This window comes from Nyctibius grandis, chromosome 7 (assembly GCF_013368605.1).
Source record: "Nyctibius grandis isolate bNycGra1 chromosome 7, bNycGra1.pri, whole genome shotgun sequence".
NCBI classification, from domain to species: Eukaryota; Metazoa; Chordata; class Aves; order Nyctibiiformes; family Nyctibiidae; genus Nyctibius; species Nyctibius grandis.
In genome coordinates this window covers 37,024,212-37,043,135 of record NC_090664.1, presented here as the reverse complement: position 1 = coordinate 37,043,135, position 18,924 = coordinate 37,024,212, and the positions used below count along the sequence as shown (strand labels likewise).

Genomic DNA, 18,924 nt, shown 5'->3' with positions numbered 1-18,924 from the left:
AGGTCTTAAGTGTTAAGGAATTAAAAGAAAACTTTCATTATTCTGATATTCTAAGGTCTACAATATGACAATTTCCTCCTAATCAAAGCTAGATGTATTACCTCTGATAAGACTGGATTTAGTAATCAAACTATATATTTACGAATGGTTTTATTTGGAAAATGTTAAATATAAAATCATACTGGTTTTTTTTTTCAACAAAGGGCTACACATCCAGATTGTGCTTTTTACAAATACTCGGGACTACCTTCTGAATTACATAAAAATAAACCTGAAAATAAATCTAAATTGCAAACTGAAATTATTAAGTCACCAAACAAGAAACCTCATTCACAGTATAATTTTATTTTTTTCATTTATAATTTACTTCCCTAAGAACAAAGCAAATCTTATTTTCACACGTTAGAACAGTTGTTAGCATGAACATCAGAGCAAAAAGCTTTAGCATTAGATTTTAACCTTGCCTTGCATTCCTCTTTTTTTCTTTAAGCATTACTTTTCACTGATGTAAATTATTTTCTGAGCATTTTGACTTGACACTCAACATAGTCTTTCTCCTAAATGTGACTTTTGCTTCCCAGCATTAATATATAACTTCATTCAACCAATCACTGATTCTGCATGTATTCAAAGTCTTCTTTTTAACACCTATGACAACATACTTGCTGATACTTTTACAATTTCATTAAGCTTTGTTCAAATAAAAATGGAATCAAATTGAAATTCACAAAACAACATTTTATTAAAGAAAACTCAGTGTGCTTGAATTATCAAAACAAGATTTATCAGAAACATTTTGTCAACAAAGGCCTACAGTCAATTAGCAAAATGGTTCTAGGAACCAGACTCCACATGGTTTGTAGGCATGTAAAAGTGCTGAATGGTGCTTTTGGAAACCCTGGCAAGCATTTATGTAGGTTAGGTACCTGACTGCTGCTGGGATTTCACTAGGAATTGGGTGTTCACTATTGGTTTTGTTTTCTTTTTTTGTTTTGTTTTGTTTTTTTCCCCTCAGATGGTTTTTTTGGGCCTTTGGTGGTTGGGTTTTTTTTGGCAGCTAATGTTCTCAACTTCTCTAACTTCATCCATAGCTTTAGATTCTCTTTACAGATCTAACTTCATCTTCTTCAAATTGAATTAAGCATTACTAGGTCCAATCTTTCAACACCTGTTTCTCAAATGGAAGCGCTCTACTTTCTCAACTTTCAGTTCCTAAATTTCAGGTGAATGAATCTAACTTGAACACCATCAAAAGTTCTGTGCTCCTGCAAATAATACTGAAAACAAAAATTAAGGAACAATACTTTATCTGCAACAAAATCTGAAAATGTCTTTGATAGTAGGTAGATAAATGTCAAGATTAGCTTCACTCTGAAGTCTACAGACATAGCACCATGATTTTGTTCCGCTTATAAATCTGGCTTCCCTTTTGATCTTCCATTCATTTAGAAAACAGCACTCTCACTAAAAAGTGAGGAAGGCTCATGTATACAGAATTTAAAATTTTAACAGGTTAGAGCAAGTCTACACATAACACTGGCTGCTGTGATTCCAAATTTAATTATCAAGAGGTTTATTTTTTAAAAAAGTATTCAAGTTCTAAATGACTAAACCAGCACTTAATTAAAAAATTTTTATCCACTGTAGAGAGATGTATTTTCAAGTAAAAGAAAAAGAATCATATCCTAGAAGTACTTACCAGAGAAACTGAGAATGAAATAGATTTCTTTTAAGGCAGAAGTTCAATTATATACCAGGTAAAAAGCCACCACAATATTAACTATAACTAACTCGTTCAGCATTTAAAAATTTGCATTCATAACTGTTAACTCCTGTGCTGGCTAGAACTCTACTTATGTTCCAGAAAGCCCAGATGGAGATATAGTTATCCTCAGAGGCTAGAGCTATGCCAGGGTAAAGTCAACCTACTCACTACTTTTTCGTTATTAAACAAACTGCGCTCATTTATGTTAGTAAGTTACATAAACTATTTAGAAAGAGGAAGTATGAAATACTGACAATGACAAAACATTTTAAAAAGCTATCATTGAAAAAGTTAGAATACATATTCAGAGGAATTTCAATGCTTAAAAACAGATTCACAAATGTTCATCCAGTTGAAGATTAGTGTATTAAAAAAAGTTAAGAAAATACTTTGTGTTTCAGTTCAACTGCACTTGATTCAAGTACAGCTTGGGGATTGGCTGATATAAATTAAACATGGTCACTGCCTCAGCAGCCAGAAGTACAGAAAAATGTACATGTTCACAGGATAAATAGAAGTCTCTTCTTTTTGGGAAAAAAAAAATAAGCTATCTCACTCCAATACGGGAGGTCATCCACTCCAAACCCTGGCATAATCTGAAAGATAAGAGATATTATATTGGTAATAGTTCTATTCCAACATCTTTAAAATATTTTCTACTTGGTTTTATGTTTAAAAACATCTACTTAAAATAAATAAAATCAGCCAGAATTGGGATTGAAACATGAACAGAGTAGTGTCTTAAACTAAGTCTACTTAGGCTTTAACCACAAGAGGATGGTCAAGCATGCTATTTTATTGAAGGTTGGCACTCTTTCATTTTTTTTTTCCTTGTAAATCTAAAAGACACTATTTTTAACATGCTTACTCATAAGTACATGGAACCAAGTAAGTTTTTATTTTTCTACAGGTTTCCCCTGAAAGACTGCTGACTTGAAAGCTAGACCTTTACATACTAATGCTAAAAGACAACGGACAGGTACCGAGACTGAATTGGTTCATGAAAGGGCAGTGTATCAAGAATTTTAAAAATCCCATTACAAAATTAAAAATATGTTTCTATTCAACACCAAGATCGCATGGGATCTAATCTGCTTACTCACTCAATTTGCATCTCTATTTAAAAGTCTTCCATTTCAGAAGATAAGGCTTCCCTTTGATGTTGTTTTGTTTTTTTTATGAAGGTTCAATACAGAAAAGGAAAAGTTAAGTTTCCCTCTGACTGCAAAGATCAGAAAATACGTTCTTTCAGGAAATCCACATTGGTGTCAAAAGGCTTCTTAATCAGTATTCTCATTAACCATATATTACTATACTAAGCAGTAAACATTTACCCTTCTCCTGTCAAAGCACAACAGGACTGAATGTGCCACGGGTGATCCTTTATGGAGCTAAGGGTGAGGTATGTAGATATCTCGGCAGCTGTCATGCAACCTTTCATGTCCTGCTTGTTTGCAAAGATGAGAACTGCAGCCTTCCGTAAATCCTAGAAGTAATTTAGAGTAGTCATAATAGTTATTATAAAGAACTAAAAGGTCATTGTGTTAACTGAAATTCTTAAAAGAACTGTATTCAAGCTAATCTACAATTACACAGCAGCATGGAGTTTTAACAGACTTACTGAATTAAAAATTAATTACATTAAGACTGAAGAAACCAATTTATTCAGAAGTGTTCACCACCACAGAGAATCAAATCATAATGCATTATATGACTATCCTTTTGCTGTTGACCACATGTTCATGTTACCTAATGAAAGTCTTGTTAAAATATATTTCATAAAACTCCAAACCACCCAGCAGAATTATTATTGGATAAACAGCCCAAACTCTACATTAGATACTATTCAAATGGAAAAGCCGCATAGATATCATTCCCTTGAAATTACTTTCAACTTCATTAAACAAGTTCTGTAGTGATGAAAGCAGTAACAACTTAAGAAAGCTATCTAAATTCTTGTTTTATCCTACTGTTCCAGAAAGGGAGCTCGAATAATGCTGCAGCAGCTTTAGTAAAAACAGAAACTAATAAAAAGTTGTTTTGTTTCTGTATAGAAATTAGAATTCCACACAGCAATGAAACAAGAACTGGGATGTATGGTTTTAGGAGTGCAGAAGGATAAACAAATGCAATACTCAGGAAGCTACCAGTTGTAATTACGAGTGTTCAACACATTCAAATATATATTAAATTTGGAGACTATTTCTCCATCAAGAGAAAAAAACCGAAACCTTTATGATCCAAAGTTGAAAATTCACTCCTCTAAGTAGTCCAGTCTAGGCCTACAAACTGTTTTCAAGAGATAGTAGAACACAATCTCATAAGAGTTTATAACACTGGAAATTTATAAACTACATGGGAAAACTTCACCACAAAAAGTCATCTTTCCACCTTTTTTGGTAGTGTATTTGCTCCTTACTACCAGACCCAAACTATAAAGTAAAAATCTCACTCATTTGAACTCCACAGAATTACTTGCATTGTACTAAATTCTTTTCCTTCAAATATGAAGACAGATATTTAGATTTAAAACAACCCTAATCTGGCTTGAGAGTGATCACAGAAGGTTTTCATGTACTTTAGCTAATCCCATGTAGATGTTAATTTAGGATGTTTGAAGGAGTTGACCCAATGCTGAGCAGTCCTCAATACAACATATAATAATAAAACTACAAACAAAATAATTCAGAAGGAAACTCAACTGAAACTAATTTATCCATAGTATTAGATATGCCCCTTAATTAAGGATTTTTTATTTTTAATTAATAATTAATTTTTAATTAAAAAAAAAAAGGATTTTAACTATTTAACTGAAAGAAGTGAGAGTGGTGAACAATAAACTTCATATTAATGTAACTGGGTATTAAGATATTTTACAAGATCAACATTTGCAAAGTAAAGAGTGATTTGATTACAATCAAGCAAGCCCTATTAGAAGATTGCCTCTTAACAACTTTGTTGATTATTTGTAATTTACATGGTTTTAAAATGTGACCAACATGCATGCACATTTAGGCTCAGAAGTTTTTTGTGACAGATTAATTTTTGCTAACATAGGAAGCATGTAATGTTATTTGACTGTTCACAACAAAAGAAAACTATTATCCCATCTCCCCACCATACCTCATGAGCCAGCATTCTATAAAGTTCTTCTTTTGTAATAGAAAGTCGCTCTCTATCAATGCTGTCAACAACAAGAATGATGAACTAGTGGAAAAAACAATAGTACAGTACGTAAGTACGAAGTATAAATTACAGAAAGCACGTTTTCAAGAGACAACTACCACTTCTTCCTACGTAAAAGAGACATAGACTTTCAGAGCACACTAGAAAATAGAACAAGAGGTTTATTGTTACAGCCTTTTGCTGGAGCCCTGGGAATCATACGTGAAAATTATAGTTAAAAAAAAAAAATTATTGTCCTTGTACATTTCAGCACCACTATTAAGATCTACTTTCATTACTACGGTTAAACCTCCTTGGTGGATTTTCAGGCTCTACATCATAAGCAAAATGTTGATGTAGGTACTAAAAGCACCTACAGATAATGTATTACATTTAAAAAGTGGATGACAAACTTGCTACACAGTTATCAATGAAAACAACTATTACTGTCTGCTACTACTTGCATACCCAGAAAACTTTAAAACTGAAATTGACATTCCCTATTTTGAAAGAAGCATTTTTAGCAATTCAGCATCATCTTACTCATAAGGCTTAAGAAATGTTAATTTAAAGTAGTACATCAGACCTCAGAAAGCTATGTATCTGTAGGGCTTAGCATTATGTTGTTGCGCAACACATTAACCTTTGTACTGCAAAGGGCCTGTGCAGTTGGACTCTCACAACTTTGCACCCTTCTACCTAGGCACCTGGAGATGGATATAGCAGTGATTTTACGCTCACTGTTCCTGCCAGGCACATTATTCTCATGGCCATGCACTTGTGAATCCTCAGATGCTGCTAGCTCTGGTACATCAGGTCTCCCATAGGAAGCAATTGTCACTGGTATGAAAATTACTCTCTTTTAGCCCACTCTTTCTGCCCCTTGTTTTGTACCTTCTATTTTATAGCCTTACACTAGAGAGGAAAAAGACATGGTGTTACATAGTAAGTAATACTCAAGTAAATGCTTGTAAGCATCACACAATAGTATGTATTCACAAACCATAACAACCGATCAGTGTTCAACAGTTGCCCTGCCCAGAGTGTGCTCCAAACAGAACCAATAGGGAGTTCAATGCTACACCAGAGAGGCAACCAAGATGACATTCATCTGAGAGACTTCATCACTTCTCTGCTGAGATGGGAAAACTTTTCCATCCCTTTTCTCGTTTACTGTAACTCTTTTTGTTTACCACAACCCTGATAACTTAACCATGAGAGCTCCCTCGCCTTAATTCTCCCCCCAAATACTGTGTCTGTAAGCCTGTCTCAACACCCTTTCTCTAATAATATGATCTGACTCTTTAAACAGGATTGCAGAATTAACCATATTAAGTTGAAACTAATTAGGACAGGTATGCACTGAAAAGCTTATTTGTGGGATTTTTACATTACTCAAGAGATTTTGTTTAGATTGCTTCAATTTACAGATAACAAAAGAGAGAAAAGAGAGAGTAATAAAAAAGTAGGATTAGAAGTCACCACTATAATTGTCCAACATATGCTCCAAATCACTTTGCCTTATAAAATTAAGGAGATTCAAAACACACTTTCATTCAAAGTACAAAAAACTAAGTCAACTTAATGCTGCTGTGACTTCGAGATGTCTAGCAGATGAGGAGAAACAGTAAAGGAATTATTCATATCGGGGAGGCTAGGATTAGCATAGTAATCAGACCCCTTTTCTTCCTCAACTGTTTCCAGCAGACAAAGCTTCTTAGTAAAGGGAAAGTTCTTCTTTCCAAGTCCTAGAAAACACTGGATTTCAAACACTTACTAGCTGGAATAGGATGAAGAACGTCCCAAAAGGATCAAAAAAAGAACTAACACATGCATCTCCCCAAATTCCAAAATCAAAGATTCTCAATGGACTGATGTCAAGAACTTATTCTTACTGTACCAGACAATGCCGGCAGAAGTCTCTTAACCCTCATGCGTATGTGTCTTAGATGTAGCCATACTTTTCTAGATAAAATTTAAAATAAGTTTAAAATACTAGAGATGAAGGTTGAGATGTCATCACCAAGCTTTCAGTAGATAAAGTTTCTGAACATCTGAGGTGGATCACTCTAACCTCCCCTCTCTCAAAGAGGGGCATAGGGCAGAAAACCTCATTTTTCCAGAGGATGGAATGTTTATATAATGAGTAATATCTACAGGAGATCTCTACTTCTAGTAGAAATGGTAAGAAACTAAGTCTAAAATCTTTCACATCAATGAAGAAGTCTCAGAGTGAGGCTACAGACATTTTATATGCATGATGCGTTGATAACCTTTTGGCATCAAAAAGACTGGCACAAAAAACAAACCCCCAAAAGACAACTGTTGCTGAGTTCTACTCCAAATTTTTCAGCAATGGCAGCTTTACCAGTTACCTCATCAGTACTGCACATCTAGACTTTCCTTTATCCTTTGGATAAAAGCCACAAGCTGATGAGCTTTTTAAATACTGCTGCCTAGAGAAAGTTTCATTCCTCATCCTTAATTATTGTTACCTCAAAAACATTTCAGACTAGATGTACAGAAGTTCAGTTAACCACTGCAAACCCTCACCGAATTTGCAAAGTACATTGCAAAATTTTCTTTTTAATCTCCTTGAAAAAACATGCAAAAAGCCCGTTTGATCTGAAATGCATTTTGATATCATTTGATTGTCTAGGAAAAAAGTCTAACTTCACAGTTTGTACCACGGAACAAACAACATTACTGTAAAGTATACAGGAAAAATACTTCAAATATTACCAGAAGATTGGCTGCATAGCAGAGACACCTTATACTTTTGGGGTTTGTTCTTCCTCAAAAAGATTTTAAAATAATACAGCTGCAATTTTTACGAAAATCTACCAATATTCCTAATAAATAAATACAATTTCAAACAAACTTATTGAATTTGCAGATTTCAAAGCAGCTTTTCATACCTCTGTGTTTGAATAATAGGTATTCCATGATGACCGTAATGATTCTTGTCCTCCAATATCCCACATTAAGAAATGAGTGTTTTTTACCACTATTTCTTCTACATTGCTTCCTATGGTTGGAGAAGTATGAACCACTTCATTCATTAAGCTAAAGGAAACAATATCACACCATAAAGACCAGCCAGTAAAATCCACAAGGCTTGTCACAGCTCAATTACAACAAATTTTTTGTAAAAGCTACACATTTCAACTTTTATAGAAATAAAGCAAATATTTAAGAGCAGTTCTTTAGTAAAAAGATTAGTTCAATCTGAATTTGGACTAAAAACTGTGGTTGACAAAGTTCTAGCGTGCTTTTGTAGAAGAGACTGTAGACATGCTTAAAGGTATCAGCAAAGAAAAATAAGCACATAAAAGGCTTATAACAAATGGATAAGCAGCTGCATTTTAAGAGGCTTCTGTTTTTAAAGGACACTCTCTAACAGATATTAAAAAGCACTTGTTTCAAAGTAGAAGCTGCTATTCTAAAGATCCCAAAAAAGGGCAACACTAAATTGTGCAAAATGTAAATCAGAATATAATTTTATCAGAGCACTCAACTTAGTAACTCAATATTAAAAGAAATTACTAAGGACTGTTTGTTTACATAACTGAAAATGTCTCAGTTCTACCTTTAAGCTTTGTCAAAAGTGCTTAGGAAAAAGGTTTTTTCGAAAAAGTTCTCTGCTGCCTTTGTATCCAAATACATGCATAGTAATTTGGCTACACTCTCCTCCTTTTCCACATTTACAATAGTAATTACATTCCTGCCATTATTCTTGAATTTATCATAGATATTCTTGTAGCGCTGGCAAGATTTGACTGCAACGATATTACTGAAAATGCTTAAGGTAGGATCTAGGCAAGATGAAATACTATTTTGAGGAATCCTCCATCACAAATTGTAGACACTGGAATCAGGAAACATTTGGAAACATTTATGGATTCTTGCAGAGTGGCTAGAATTTCCATTAATTTAGAAATCACTTTCTTCTTTGCAGTTCTTGGCGACAGAATTATTTCTATGCTTACAAATAAAGATGGGATTAGATGGCAAAAGAATTTGCAGTTCACTTTGTGCTTGTATATACAATTTTGTTACAGTTCAGTTTTAAAACACTGCCGTTCCTCCACTTATCCTTTAAATATTTATTCTGTTTACAACTAATACCATTAATGTACAAACTGTGATCTAGAACCCTAGAGATTCCACCAGGTTGCAAAGCTGAATTTTCAATGATTAAACAGTGACAAATACTAAAATGTAAACAGAAAAACAAAATGGTTCATTTACTTACAATTGGTAAAGAATAGTAGTCTTTCCAGCATTGTCAAGTCCCACTATGATTACTTTGTGCTCTGCATATACACAGAAAAGAAAAGAATAAATTTGTGGAAACAGCAATAATCATAATTCTGGTTAATCACTTTTCCTTACTGAAGAAAGCATCTGCTTGTTTGTCTTATTTCAATAGTTTACACAGACTACTGGTGACTTCAGGACAGGAAAAAAAAAAAATCCACACAGCCTCATCTTTTCCTGAGACTACGGTTTTAGGAAAAGTCAGTACTTGAAGTCTTCATAAAGGAATGGTTACTACTATGATTACTTCATTAAAAAAATCTAGTTTTAGAAAGAAAAGTACAATGAAAAAATATAACTCATAGCAGTGTATCATCTTAAGAACATCACCAAACATCCAAAGACTGCACAAAATATTAGCCTAACATTAAAAGCTCAATAATAACCACTTGTTAAGGGACCATCATCATTCATACAGTATAAACTAAGAGGAAGCTGTATTTTGAATAGATCACAAATTCCAGTGTTGCAATTTCTGAACTAAAAAGTTACAGAATGACAATGGTTGAGGTTGGAAGACACTTCTGGAGGTCATCTGGTCCAACCCCCTCGCTCAACCAGGACCACCTAGAGCCAGTTTTGCAGGACCACGTCCATATGGGTTTTGAGTATCTGCAAGGGTGGAGACTCCACAACCTCCCTGGGCAACCTGTGTCAGTGCTGTCACCCTCACGGTGAAAAAGTGTTTCTTGATGTTCAGAAGGAACCTCCTGTGTTTCAGTTGGTGCCCGTTGCCTCTGGTCCTGTCACTGGGCACCACTGAGACAAGCCTGGCTCTGTCCTCTTTGCACCTTCCCTTCAGGTATTTATATACATTAAGAAGATCCCCTCTGAGCCTTTTCTTCTCAAGGCTAAACAGCCTCAGCTCTCCCAGACTCTTCTCATATGTGAGATGCTCCAGTCCCTTAATCATCCTAGTGGCCCATTGCTGGGCTCTCTCCAGTATGTCCATGTCTCTCTTGTACTGAGGAGCCTGGAACTGGACCCAGCACTCCAGGTGAGGCCTCACCAGTGCTGAGAAGAACGGAAAGATCACCTCCTTCAACCTGCTGTGAAGTCCAGCTTATAAAACAGTGATCTTCCAAATGCTGCAATGTAATTTTTTCAGGCACAGGGGAAACAAAACCAAAACCAAACAGAACCAACAAAAAACTCCAGAATTTATATGCTTCTCTGTAGTTAATCCCTCTTAGAATTTCAAACACAGCAGCACAGCCAATTAGAATGGTGGTTCTTTTTGATACACGTGTGAAGTTAGAAGATACTGATCCGCTTACTGACAAAAAAGCAAATCACTTGAGAGCAGAGAATTTACAAATGGATACTAGAAATAAAACTTGCATAAAAACTCTGTGAACAGGCTCACTTTTGAAGGGGCAATATTTACAATTCTAGGGCATTTATTCCAAAGCAGAACATGGTTCACAGCTTAAAGATTTCCTCTAAAATACCACATTCAATCTACAAGACTTATAACAAATTACTAAAAGGTCAGAAGATCTATCATAAATATCAAATGGGTGGGTTTTTGCCTGCAAATGGGTGGTCTAAGAAAGAATTAAAGGGGGTTTGTTTGCTTGTTTTTAAATCTGTTTATATATAATAACCTAGGTCTTTTCATACTGAAAGTGATTTTAAAAAAACACTTGGGACTTTTGGAAGTTTTACTATGCAATATGGCCCTAACAAATGCTGATATGTATATAGTTCCCCTACTACTGCATCCTGCCAACACATTCTAAGGAAAGAACTTTTCCTGGCCTTAACCCCAGTAATATTTTTAGCTCCACAAGAAGTAGCATCAGTAACTAATAACCTTTCCCAATACGAAAATGGTATAAAATCCTCTCTGCTTTCAACTCTAATAAACCATGCCACATAGCTAGACTGTCTACCTCTTCTTCAAATTCAGTTGAGTTTAAAGGGCTTTCAAAGTTCAAACACCGAAACACCCTTCTGTTGCATGTTGTCAACTATTGGCTGGGAGAAGATGACCCTACTTTTGCAACATTCTGTTTGAGTTGTTTTCATGGAGGAAAATAAAAGGAATTCCAGTCAGGCATTACATTGCTCCAACCCACCTTCAAATTAGACTACAGAGTCTTACTTAGGAATGAGTGAGAAAAGCATTGGATGAAACAATATCACGCTACTTAAAGTAATGAAAAAAAAAATCCCCGTTGAGATGACTGTTTTCGAAAGCCACTGAAGCGTGAATGGTTCAACAGTAATTGGGAAAACAAGGCACAGCTTATCTGTGTTGCTCTGTAGTCAAATGGTACTTTATACAGTAACTGAATAGCACACACAAGAAACAGTCACAAAAGTGTTAATTAATGTTGATTTGGTGATGAAAATAATAAGACGAAAGCATCAGCGTCTCATACAAATAGCAGTTTCCACCTTTTATTAACGGTAGTTTCTTTCAGAATTGTCATCTCTGGTGATGGAAAACCCTTCACTTACATACTCAGAAGGTGAATTTCTGTCTAGTTTGGTTAGATTACAGAATTTTTACTTGTATATGTGCATTAGAGAAAAAAACATGTGAACTTAAAAACTGCCAAAGTAAGACAGAACAAAATTTTAGCAAGACGAATACGTGATTACAAGAGCAACTAGCAGAAGACAGATGCTACATTTAAGAGAAGGGACAATTATGGAGTAAACCATAGGCAGTGATTTATACTCACACTTGTGTTCTGTACTTATAAACTAACCCAAGTTTCTATTTTTCACTGGCTGGTATTCAAACTCAGTTTGGGGTGTATTCATGAATATTTCCCCAGTCCACCACGTTCTCGGCAAAGGAAGAAGAAAATCTGTAACAGAGTTGCCAGAGCAGAAGAGCAGAGTCTTTATAAATCAGGTAGAAAGAGGGGGGAAAAAAAATAAGTAGAAAAAGTAGGTATATGCAGACGAAAAAAAAAACCAAACAGTATTAAACTATTGTTTAAAAGAACTCAAAGAATTCTGTTATATCAACCATTCCTGGCAGACTGTTTTAAAAAAAAAAAATATATATATATAGTATTGTTAAAAAAAAAAATCTCTGGCAGTCTAGTATTACAAAATAATAGGACCGTGAAGATTATCTTCATGCAGATGTTAGAAGGAAAACATAATATACTCTTTTCTTCACTTAGTCTTCTATATTCCTCTGTGGTAAAAGGACCCAAACCTGAAGATTCAATTCTTAGAACTTTGCCCTTTTCTCTTTCTAAGTTGCAAAAACTAAAAATAAAAATATTTCTAAATACTTAAATAATGAGCAAGGCTTTTCCAATGTATCTGAAAGAAGAAATTAATATTGGAAAGGGTACCAATACTTTTCAGGCTGTGAAATACAAAACCCACATCTAGTTCCGAAGAACAACAATCTTGGAGGCTTCAAGGCTGAAGACAGAATGCAGATAGAAGTTTGCTAAAGAGGAGGCAGGAGGAATAGCATTTTTCTAAAGTTCAAAGACATTTCAATACAAGGATTCATTCTGCGCACTAGAAGTTGCCTTAGAGTCTTCTTTTAAACACAAAAGAACTGCTTAAATACATCTTGTACTTCTAGACTTGATTACAAGAAAGTAGCCTTTAGCAGTCACTGGAACCAAAATCCATATGGTTTTCCTGATAATCGTCTCTGCTAACCTGACTGTACAGTCTGGGAACTGTCAGCAAGCCTAAGTGAAGTAAACTGTGGAATTACAGAAATTCAATCACCTTGACTTAGAGCTACCATTATTTTTGTTACGGCAGTTTTTTAACACCTATAGCATTTATTCAGAGCAACCTGGAAGACTTTGAATGACTATCATTCAAAAAAATTAAAATACAGATTTGTGAACTTCTTAAGGAACTCTATCAGCCACACGCACAAAGGAATAAGGTACTGGCAATTGTCAGAGCTGCCTTTAACAGGGCTGCTGACATTCAATTCTGTTTTTCCCTTATAGCTTCATTAAGAGCAATCTTGATAGTATTGATTGAATGGTAAGTCAAGCTAGTTCTATTCAGCTTTGTGTTAACAGAGGCAATAAGTTAGTTGCTCCGCCATTTATTCATGTTACTACATGTTGCTTAGAAAACTGCCATTTGAGTACTGAATCATAGCTTAAGCCGGTCATTTTTGAAGTCTGATTTTTTTTAAACATACTTTAAAAAGTTATTTTCAAAATAAGTGTAAATTCAGTCTGAATGTATGACACTATAACTAGACTTTAAATGGCTGCAGGGCACAATATTTTAAATGAAAACAATACTCAGACAGTGTTTTTTGTCCATTTCAAAAATAAGGACAAAGAATTAGGAAGCCATCAGTAAGTCACCTAGAAAAAAGACAAGTCTATTTTTAAGCCAATTGTTTCTCTTAGAAGTATCGCTACTTCAGTTTGCATCCTTCAATTACTACTTGATTAAAAGACAATATATATTGAGAGCTGAACGACATAGAAATGCTTATTGTCCTCCCTCCATCAGGCTTTAATCTCTGCACTGAAAAGACACAGAGACCAGAAAACAAGACTAAATAAGGCCCTGGAACAGTTTTGTCCACTACCACCACCCAAACAAAACCAGCTGCTGTTTAAAGACTACTGCCAAACTCAAGCGGGAAATGAACCCTTCCAAACATATCCACAGAACTAAATAGATATCCCCTGACCGACTGTGCTCAGGGCAGAGACTGTTAGCCTTCCTCTCATCATTCATTAGTCATTGATCACAGATCAGCACAGGCATCACCCAGTTTCCTTAAACTGCTCTGCACTGCAGCTTTTCTTGTTCCATAATCCCACATACCAGATTTGGAGAGTAGATGGTGCACTGCAATGGAAAAGCAAGAGCATTCTGCCAGGGGAGCAAGAAAAAGAGCTAAAGGCCCTTCTAAAAGTTCCCATCACAGGTCAAAGACAGACAATACTATTTTAACCGTTGCATTTTTCACCATGAGCCAGTCCAGGTTTGCCAAAATGGGCTAACTATAATCAAAATGGGCTGAAACAACTGGAACAATTTCTACTGCACATACAGTGAATTGAAACAGAACAACAGACAGATTCAACTCCCTGGTAAGAGCACACAGATGCTACCCAAGTCATAGGGCTAAAACAGGTGAACACAAATAGTAAGAAATGCTGCAGGAAGAGGTCAACAGATAACATTAGTCAACAGACACATCACTGAATGCTTTTAGAAACAGATTAGGTCAAGTCTCTTGACCTTTTTTCCAGTACCCCGTCCTTACCATTGGAAAGGATACTAAGGGAATCAAATTGCAAAGTAGTAAAGATGATGTGTAAATTAATAAAATTACATTCAGTGCTTTAGTAGGATCTAAGGTACCTTCATTACAAGGCTTTTCTGCCAGGCAGAAGTCGTTCTGAATTAACTCATTTTTCTGTACATCGCACATTACTCAGGGTTACATTTGAACCCTGAGGCACAAAAACACAAGGGGCTTATTTTAAGATGTTAGTTATCTTACGATGTACAGTTTTCAGAAAGCTACCAATACATCTTCTTCCTGTGAGCTAACGGTATTAGCTCACCAGTAGATACTTCTTTAATATTGTCCAGACATTATTGATCAAATACCTTTCAGATTTGGCATTTTCAGCTCAGCTATTATTCACATTTATGTAAAGCAAAATTGTGGTGCATAATTAATACCTGAGTGAAATGCCAACAATTTCCTGTTCTGTATCTTCTAGCACTTAGGCACACCTCCTCCCCCATGCTCTACTTGATGGAAGACAGATGGCACTTTCTAAATCTTTGCTTTGTTTAACCTTTCATCTTGTCAGTATCAAGTGCTTCAGACTATCAGCACAACCCACACTAGCCACGATGAACTGATGATATGCTCCACATACATTGGGGTTTATTTGCATCTTTGGATTATTCCCTCTAGATAGTCAAAATCATTGTGTAAGCTACTGTGCCAGTCTGCTCAACAAGCACTTTCATGAGACAGCCTATGAATTCTCCAAGAAATTGTCTATATTTGATATAACTAGAATAGCAACTAAAACCAACTGAATAATTACAGAATCATAGAATCGTTTAGTTTGGAAAAAACCTTTAAGATCATCAAGTCCAACCGTTAACCTAACACTGCCAAGTCCACCACTAACCCATGTCCCTAAGCACCACATCTACATGTCTCTTAGATATTTCCAGGGATGGTGACTCCACCACTTCCCTGGACAGCCTCTTCCAATGCTTGACAACCCTTTTGGTGAAGAAACTTATCCTAATATCCAGTCTAAACCTCCCCTGGCACAACTTAAGGCTGTTTCTTCTCATCCTATTGCTTGTTACTTAGGAGAAGAGACCGACACCCACCTCGCTACAACCTTCTTTCAGGTAGTTATAGAGAGCAACAAGGTCTCCCCTCAGCCTCCTTTTCTCCAGACTAAACAACCCCAGTTCCCTCAGCTGCTCCTCACAAGACTTATGCTCTAGACCCTTCACCAGCTTCGTTGCCCTTTGGACTCACTCCAGCACCTCAATGTCTGTCTTGTAGTGAGGGGCCCAAAACTGAACACAGGATTTGAGGTGCGGCCTCATCAGTGCCGAGTACAAGGGGACGATCACTTCCCTAATCCTGCTGGCCACACTATTTCTGATACAAGCCAGGATGCTGTTGGCCTTCTGGGCCACCTGGGCACATTGCTGGCTCATATTCAGTCGGCTATCGACCGACACCCCCAGGTCCGAATGGGGTTGTTGTGACTCAATACAAATGACTACCCTTTATTATTATTAATAATAGTATTTAGAGGAAAATAGTCATGTAGAGAATAATTTCCCACTAGATGGGTCAAAACTTTATGTTTGAAGATAATTGTCTAGGGTGGAATTTCAATTTTGGTCATGAAAAGAAACTCACTTCCTTCTCTGTGGTCACCACAAGAACAGAGGGCAAAAAAACCCCAACAAACCAAACCAAAAAGAAGCCCAGCAACAACACGAGATCAGAACACATCCCAGAAGCCTCTCACTCGGATAAAAGCCAAATGGTAAGCATTTCATGGTACTGCCTCATTTATCTTACCTGTGATACTAATTTACACTAATATTTTAAACCTATGAAGAACAACTTTCCTTTCAGGCACTGATACATAGTAACAAAGATGTGTTTCCCACTAATGAAATGGAAACAAAGTAATCTAATGTTATCACGTACAAACATGATCTATCATGTACTAACTGATCTCCTGATCAGTTCTCTGCTTCTACACGTCTCTTCGGAGTCCTTCATGGAAGGAAAGGAGTCGCAGATTGCAGTATCTGATGAAAACCAAGACACTACTTAATAGTTTTCTGGAGAATAGGAGGATCCTTGAATCTTACCAAACAGGTTTTCCAGTTCAGACAAATAAGAATCTTCAAATCATCAACAACAAATTCAGAAGACTCTGTCAGAAGACTTCAGGAACGATGCGGTAGAATAGTGTACGTAGGGGAAAGATAAATGGTCTGGAACTCCCTCCCAGTCCCATCCCATGAAAAGACAGTTTGACACATACATGTTAATATGTACACACACCAAGATTTTGCTCTGGTATTTACAGAATTAGGACAGGTGATGTGGACCGAGAGTGACAAGACTATTGACACCAGGTGTAGCTGCCTCCCAAAACTTGCAAAATTGTACTGGCAATGAAGTGTTGAACAAAAAAGCTTAACTACATTTTTAGTAACTTTAAAGTGGGAATGAAGCATGCATGTGGAAACCTGATGGAGAACAGTAACATTGACATCAGTTTGCCTGCTCCAAACTCAGGGCCTCAAGGGAAAACAATACAAACAATAAATGCCTTGACTACTTTATTTTCTAACCAAAGAAGGCTGGGTACACAAGATCCACTAAAATAAATAAATTAATAGATAAACCATAATTTTCCATTTTTATGATAACTGTCTGAGCTAAAGGTGGTAGCAGCCACAAGTTTTGAACTCTGGATTAGAGCACGAGCCATTATTGTGGGGCTGGGTGCACTAGGTAGGAGAGAACAGAAAGCTATCCCCTTACGACCTTTTTTATTCTTGGCTTAAGAAGTTATTTTCTTGGGTCACTAGCTGTATTTAACTAGCACCTTTGCCAAAACACAAACAGATCTTTACCTCAAAGGCCCCAGCACAAGTTTGGTGGGTTTTTTTTTCTTTATACTTAAAATAAAAATAGCATGATTTTAATAGCAGATTCCCACTCAAAAACAGAGGGTCAGCAAAGACAAACAAGACCTTCATCGTCCATCAAAGCTTCAGCAGCTACAACGGTGAAAAAACACGTCGGAGAGGCAGCAGGATTCACCACGATGCGAACTCAGGAGCACACCGCGTGAAGGGCTGGCCGGGATAAACGGAGTGTTTGGAGCGGACAGGGAGGAAGGGGGAGAGGAGGGACCACCTCAGGCAGGGAAACAAAGCGACTCCGAGCATGAGGCGCCGCAGAACCAGCGCTCAAGGCGCTACACAAAGAAAAGCCCAACTTTGGCCTGGACGCGCCCTCAGGGGAAGCCCGCCGAGCAGAGCCGACGCCCGACCTCCGACGGCGACTCGCGGCCCCCGCGGGCTCCACTCGCCCCGCTCACCACCGGCGCGCCGCCCACCCCACCTCCCCGCAGCCGGCTCGGGCCCCGCGCCCACCTTGGTTACCGAAGAGACCCCACAGCTTGGCGAATATCAGGCCCATGCCTGGCCGCGGCTTCCCGCCGAGCCCCCCGGGCACGCAAGGCTCAGCCAGGCGGCGGCGACAGCTCCCGCGGCTCCCCTCGTGCAGACGCAGCCCGCGTCTGCCCGGGGCCAGGCGGCGGCGCGGGGGGCGGGCATACAGCGTTGCCCCGCCCCCGGCCAACGGCCGCACGGCGCGAGGGGCCACCCCAACGCCTGCCGCGCCGCGTGACTCCGTGCGTCATCACGTACGCACGGGGCGGGTGGTCTCCGCGGGAGCGAGCGGCCGCGGCGGGCGGGCAGCGTCTCTCAGGGCGAGCTGCGAGGAGCGGGCCGCGCTTTTCCCCAGGGCTGATGAAGAGCCGAGGGGTCTGGGGTGCAGCATGGCCGGGGGAGAGGGAGCCGCCCCGCAAGGGAGGAGTGCCGCGGGGTGTGCTCATCCCCCGCCGGGAGCAGAAAGCAGCCCCGGTCGCGGTGCTCGGCCCTGGAGCGGGAGCGTTGCCGGTGTGTGCGGACAGCGTCCTTTTCCCGGCACCGTAACCGTGACATTCAGCTGGGCGGCGCTGTGGCTGGTCCACGGCCTTCGTTACTGTTGGGAGGGGCTCGTCGTTGTCAGGGCACTCAGTGCTTTCCCGAGTAGTAAAGCAGTTAAACCCAGCACACTCGTTGCAGTGCCGCGCTCTAGGCTCTTGCGTATGGAGCTGCTGCCTGGGTGTCCCGGTTTCCTCACCTTGCAGCACCTCGGGGAGGGTCAGTAGAAGAGCACGAACCCGGCTCCACGTTAGCGAAGGGATGTGCAGGCATTTACCTGCAGGAGGGGTGGAAATACAACACTTATTATTTTAATCCACTCAGCAGCTTTTAAGCTTGCTAATGTGGGGAAAAAGAAAGTGCTGCCAGCAACATTTTGTCAAATGAGTTCTTTCTGTACTGGAGTTGTCTATTGAACCATATTCTGGGCTGCATCAAAGGCAGCGTGGCCAGCAGGTCGAGGAGGTGTT

The 18,924-nt window shown here is 38.3% G+C and overlaps 1 protein-coding gene across 2 annotated transcripts; it reads right to left on the bottom strand.

The window, feature by feature from the left end:
* Positions 1 to 325: 325 nt before the first annotated feature.
* ARL5B (ADP ribosylation factor like GTPase 5B) lies at positions 326 to 18,067 on the bottom strand. Of its 2 annotated transcripts, none has more exons than XM_068404737.1 (6): positions 17,900 to 18,067; positions 9,186 to 9,246; positions 7,849 to 7,996; positions 4,889 to 4,972; positions 3,100 to 3,251; positions 326 to 2,361 (listed from the first exon to the last, which is right to left on the bottom strand). In XM_068404737.1, exons 1-6 carry the CDS (start codon positions 17,943 to 17,945, stop codon positions 2,313 to 2,315), a joined length of 540 nt encoding a protein of 179 aa, XP_068260838.1. In that variant the 5' UTR covers positions 17,946 to 18,067; the 3' UTR covers positions 326 to 2,312. The 2 variants fall into 2 exon arrangements, with proteins under 2 accessions (XP_068260838.1, XP_068260839.1); XM_068404738.1 differs by lacking the exon at positions 17,900 to 18,067 and adding an exon at positions 11,944 to 12,064.
* Between the last annotated feature and the right edge of the window lie 857 nt (positions 18,068 to 18,924).

What these genes read in the sequence shown, in the direction of transcription:
- ARL5B (XM_068404737.1), bottom strand. Translation starts at nt 17,945, where the DNA reads ATGGGCCTGATATTCGCCAAGCTGTGGGGTCTCTTCGGTAACCAAG. An exon ending in GGGTCTCTTCGGTAACCAAG is followed by an intron (nt 9,247 to 17,899) that starts GTGGGCGCGGGG and finishes GTGTATATGCAG; the next exon opens with AGCACAAAGTAATCATAGTG. An exon ending in CCTATTATTCAAACACAGAG is followed by an intron (nt 4,973 to 7,848) that starts GTATGAAAAGCT and finishes TTTTTCCACTAG; the next exon opens with TTCATCATTCTTGTTGTTGA.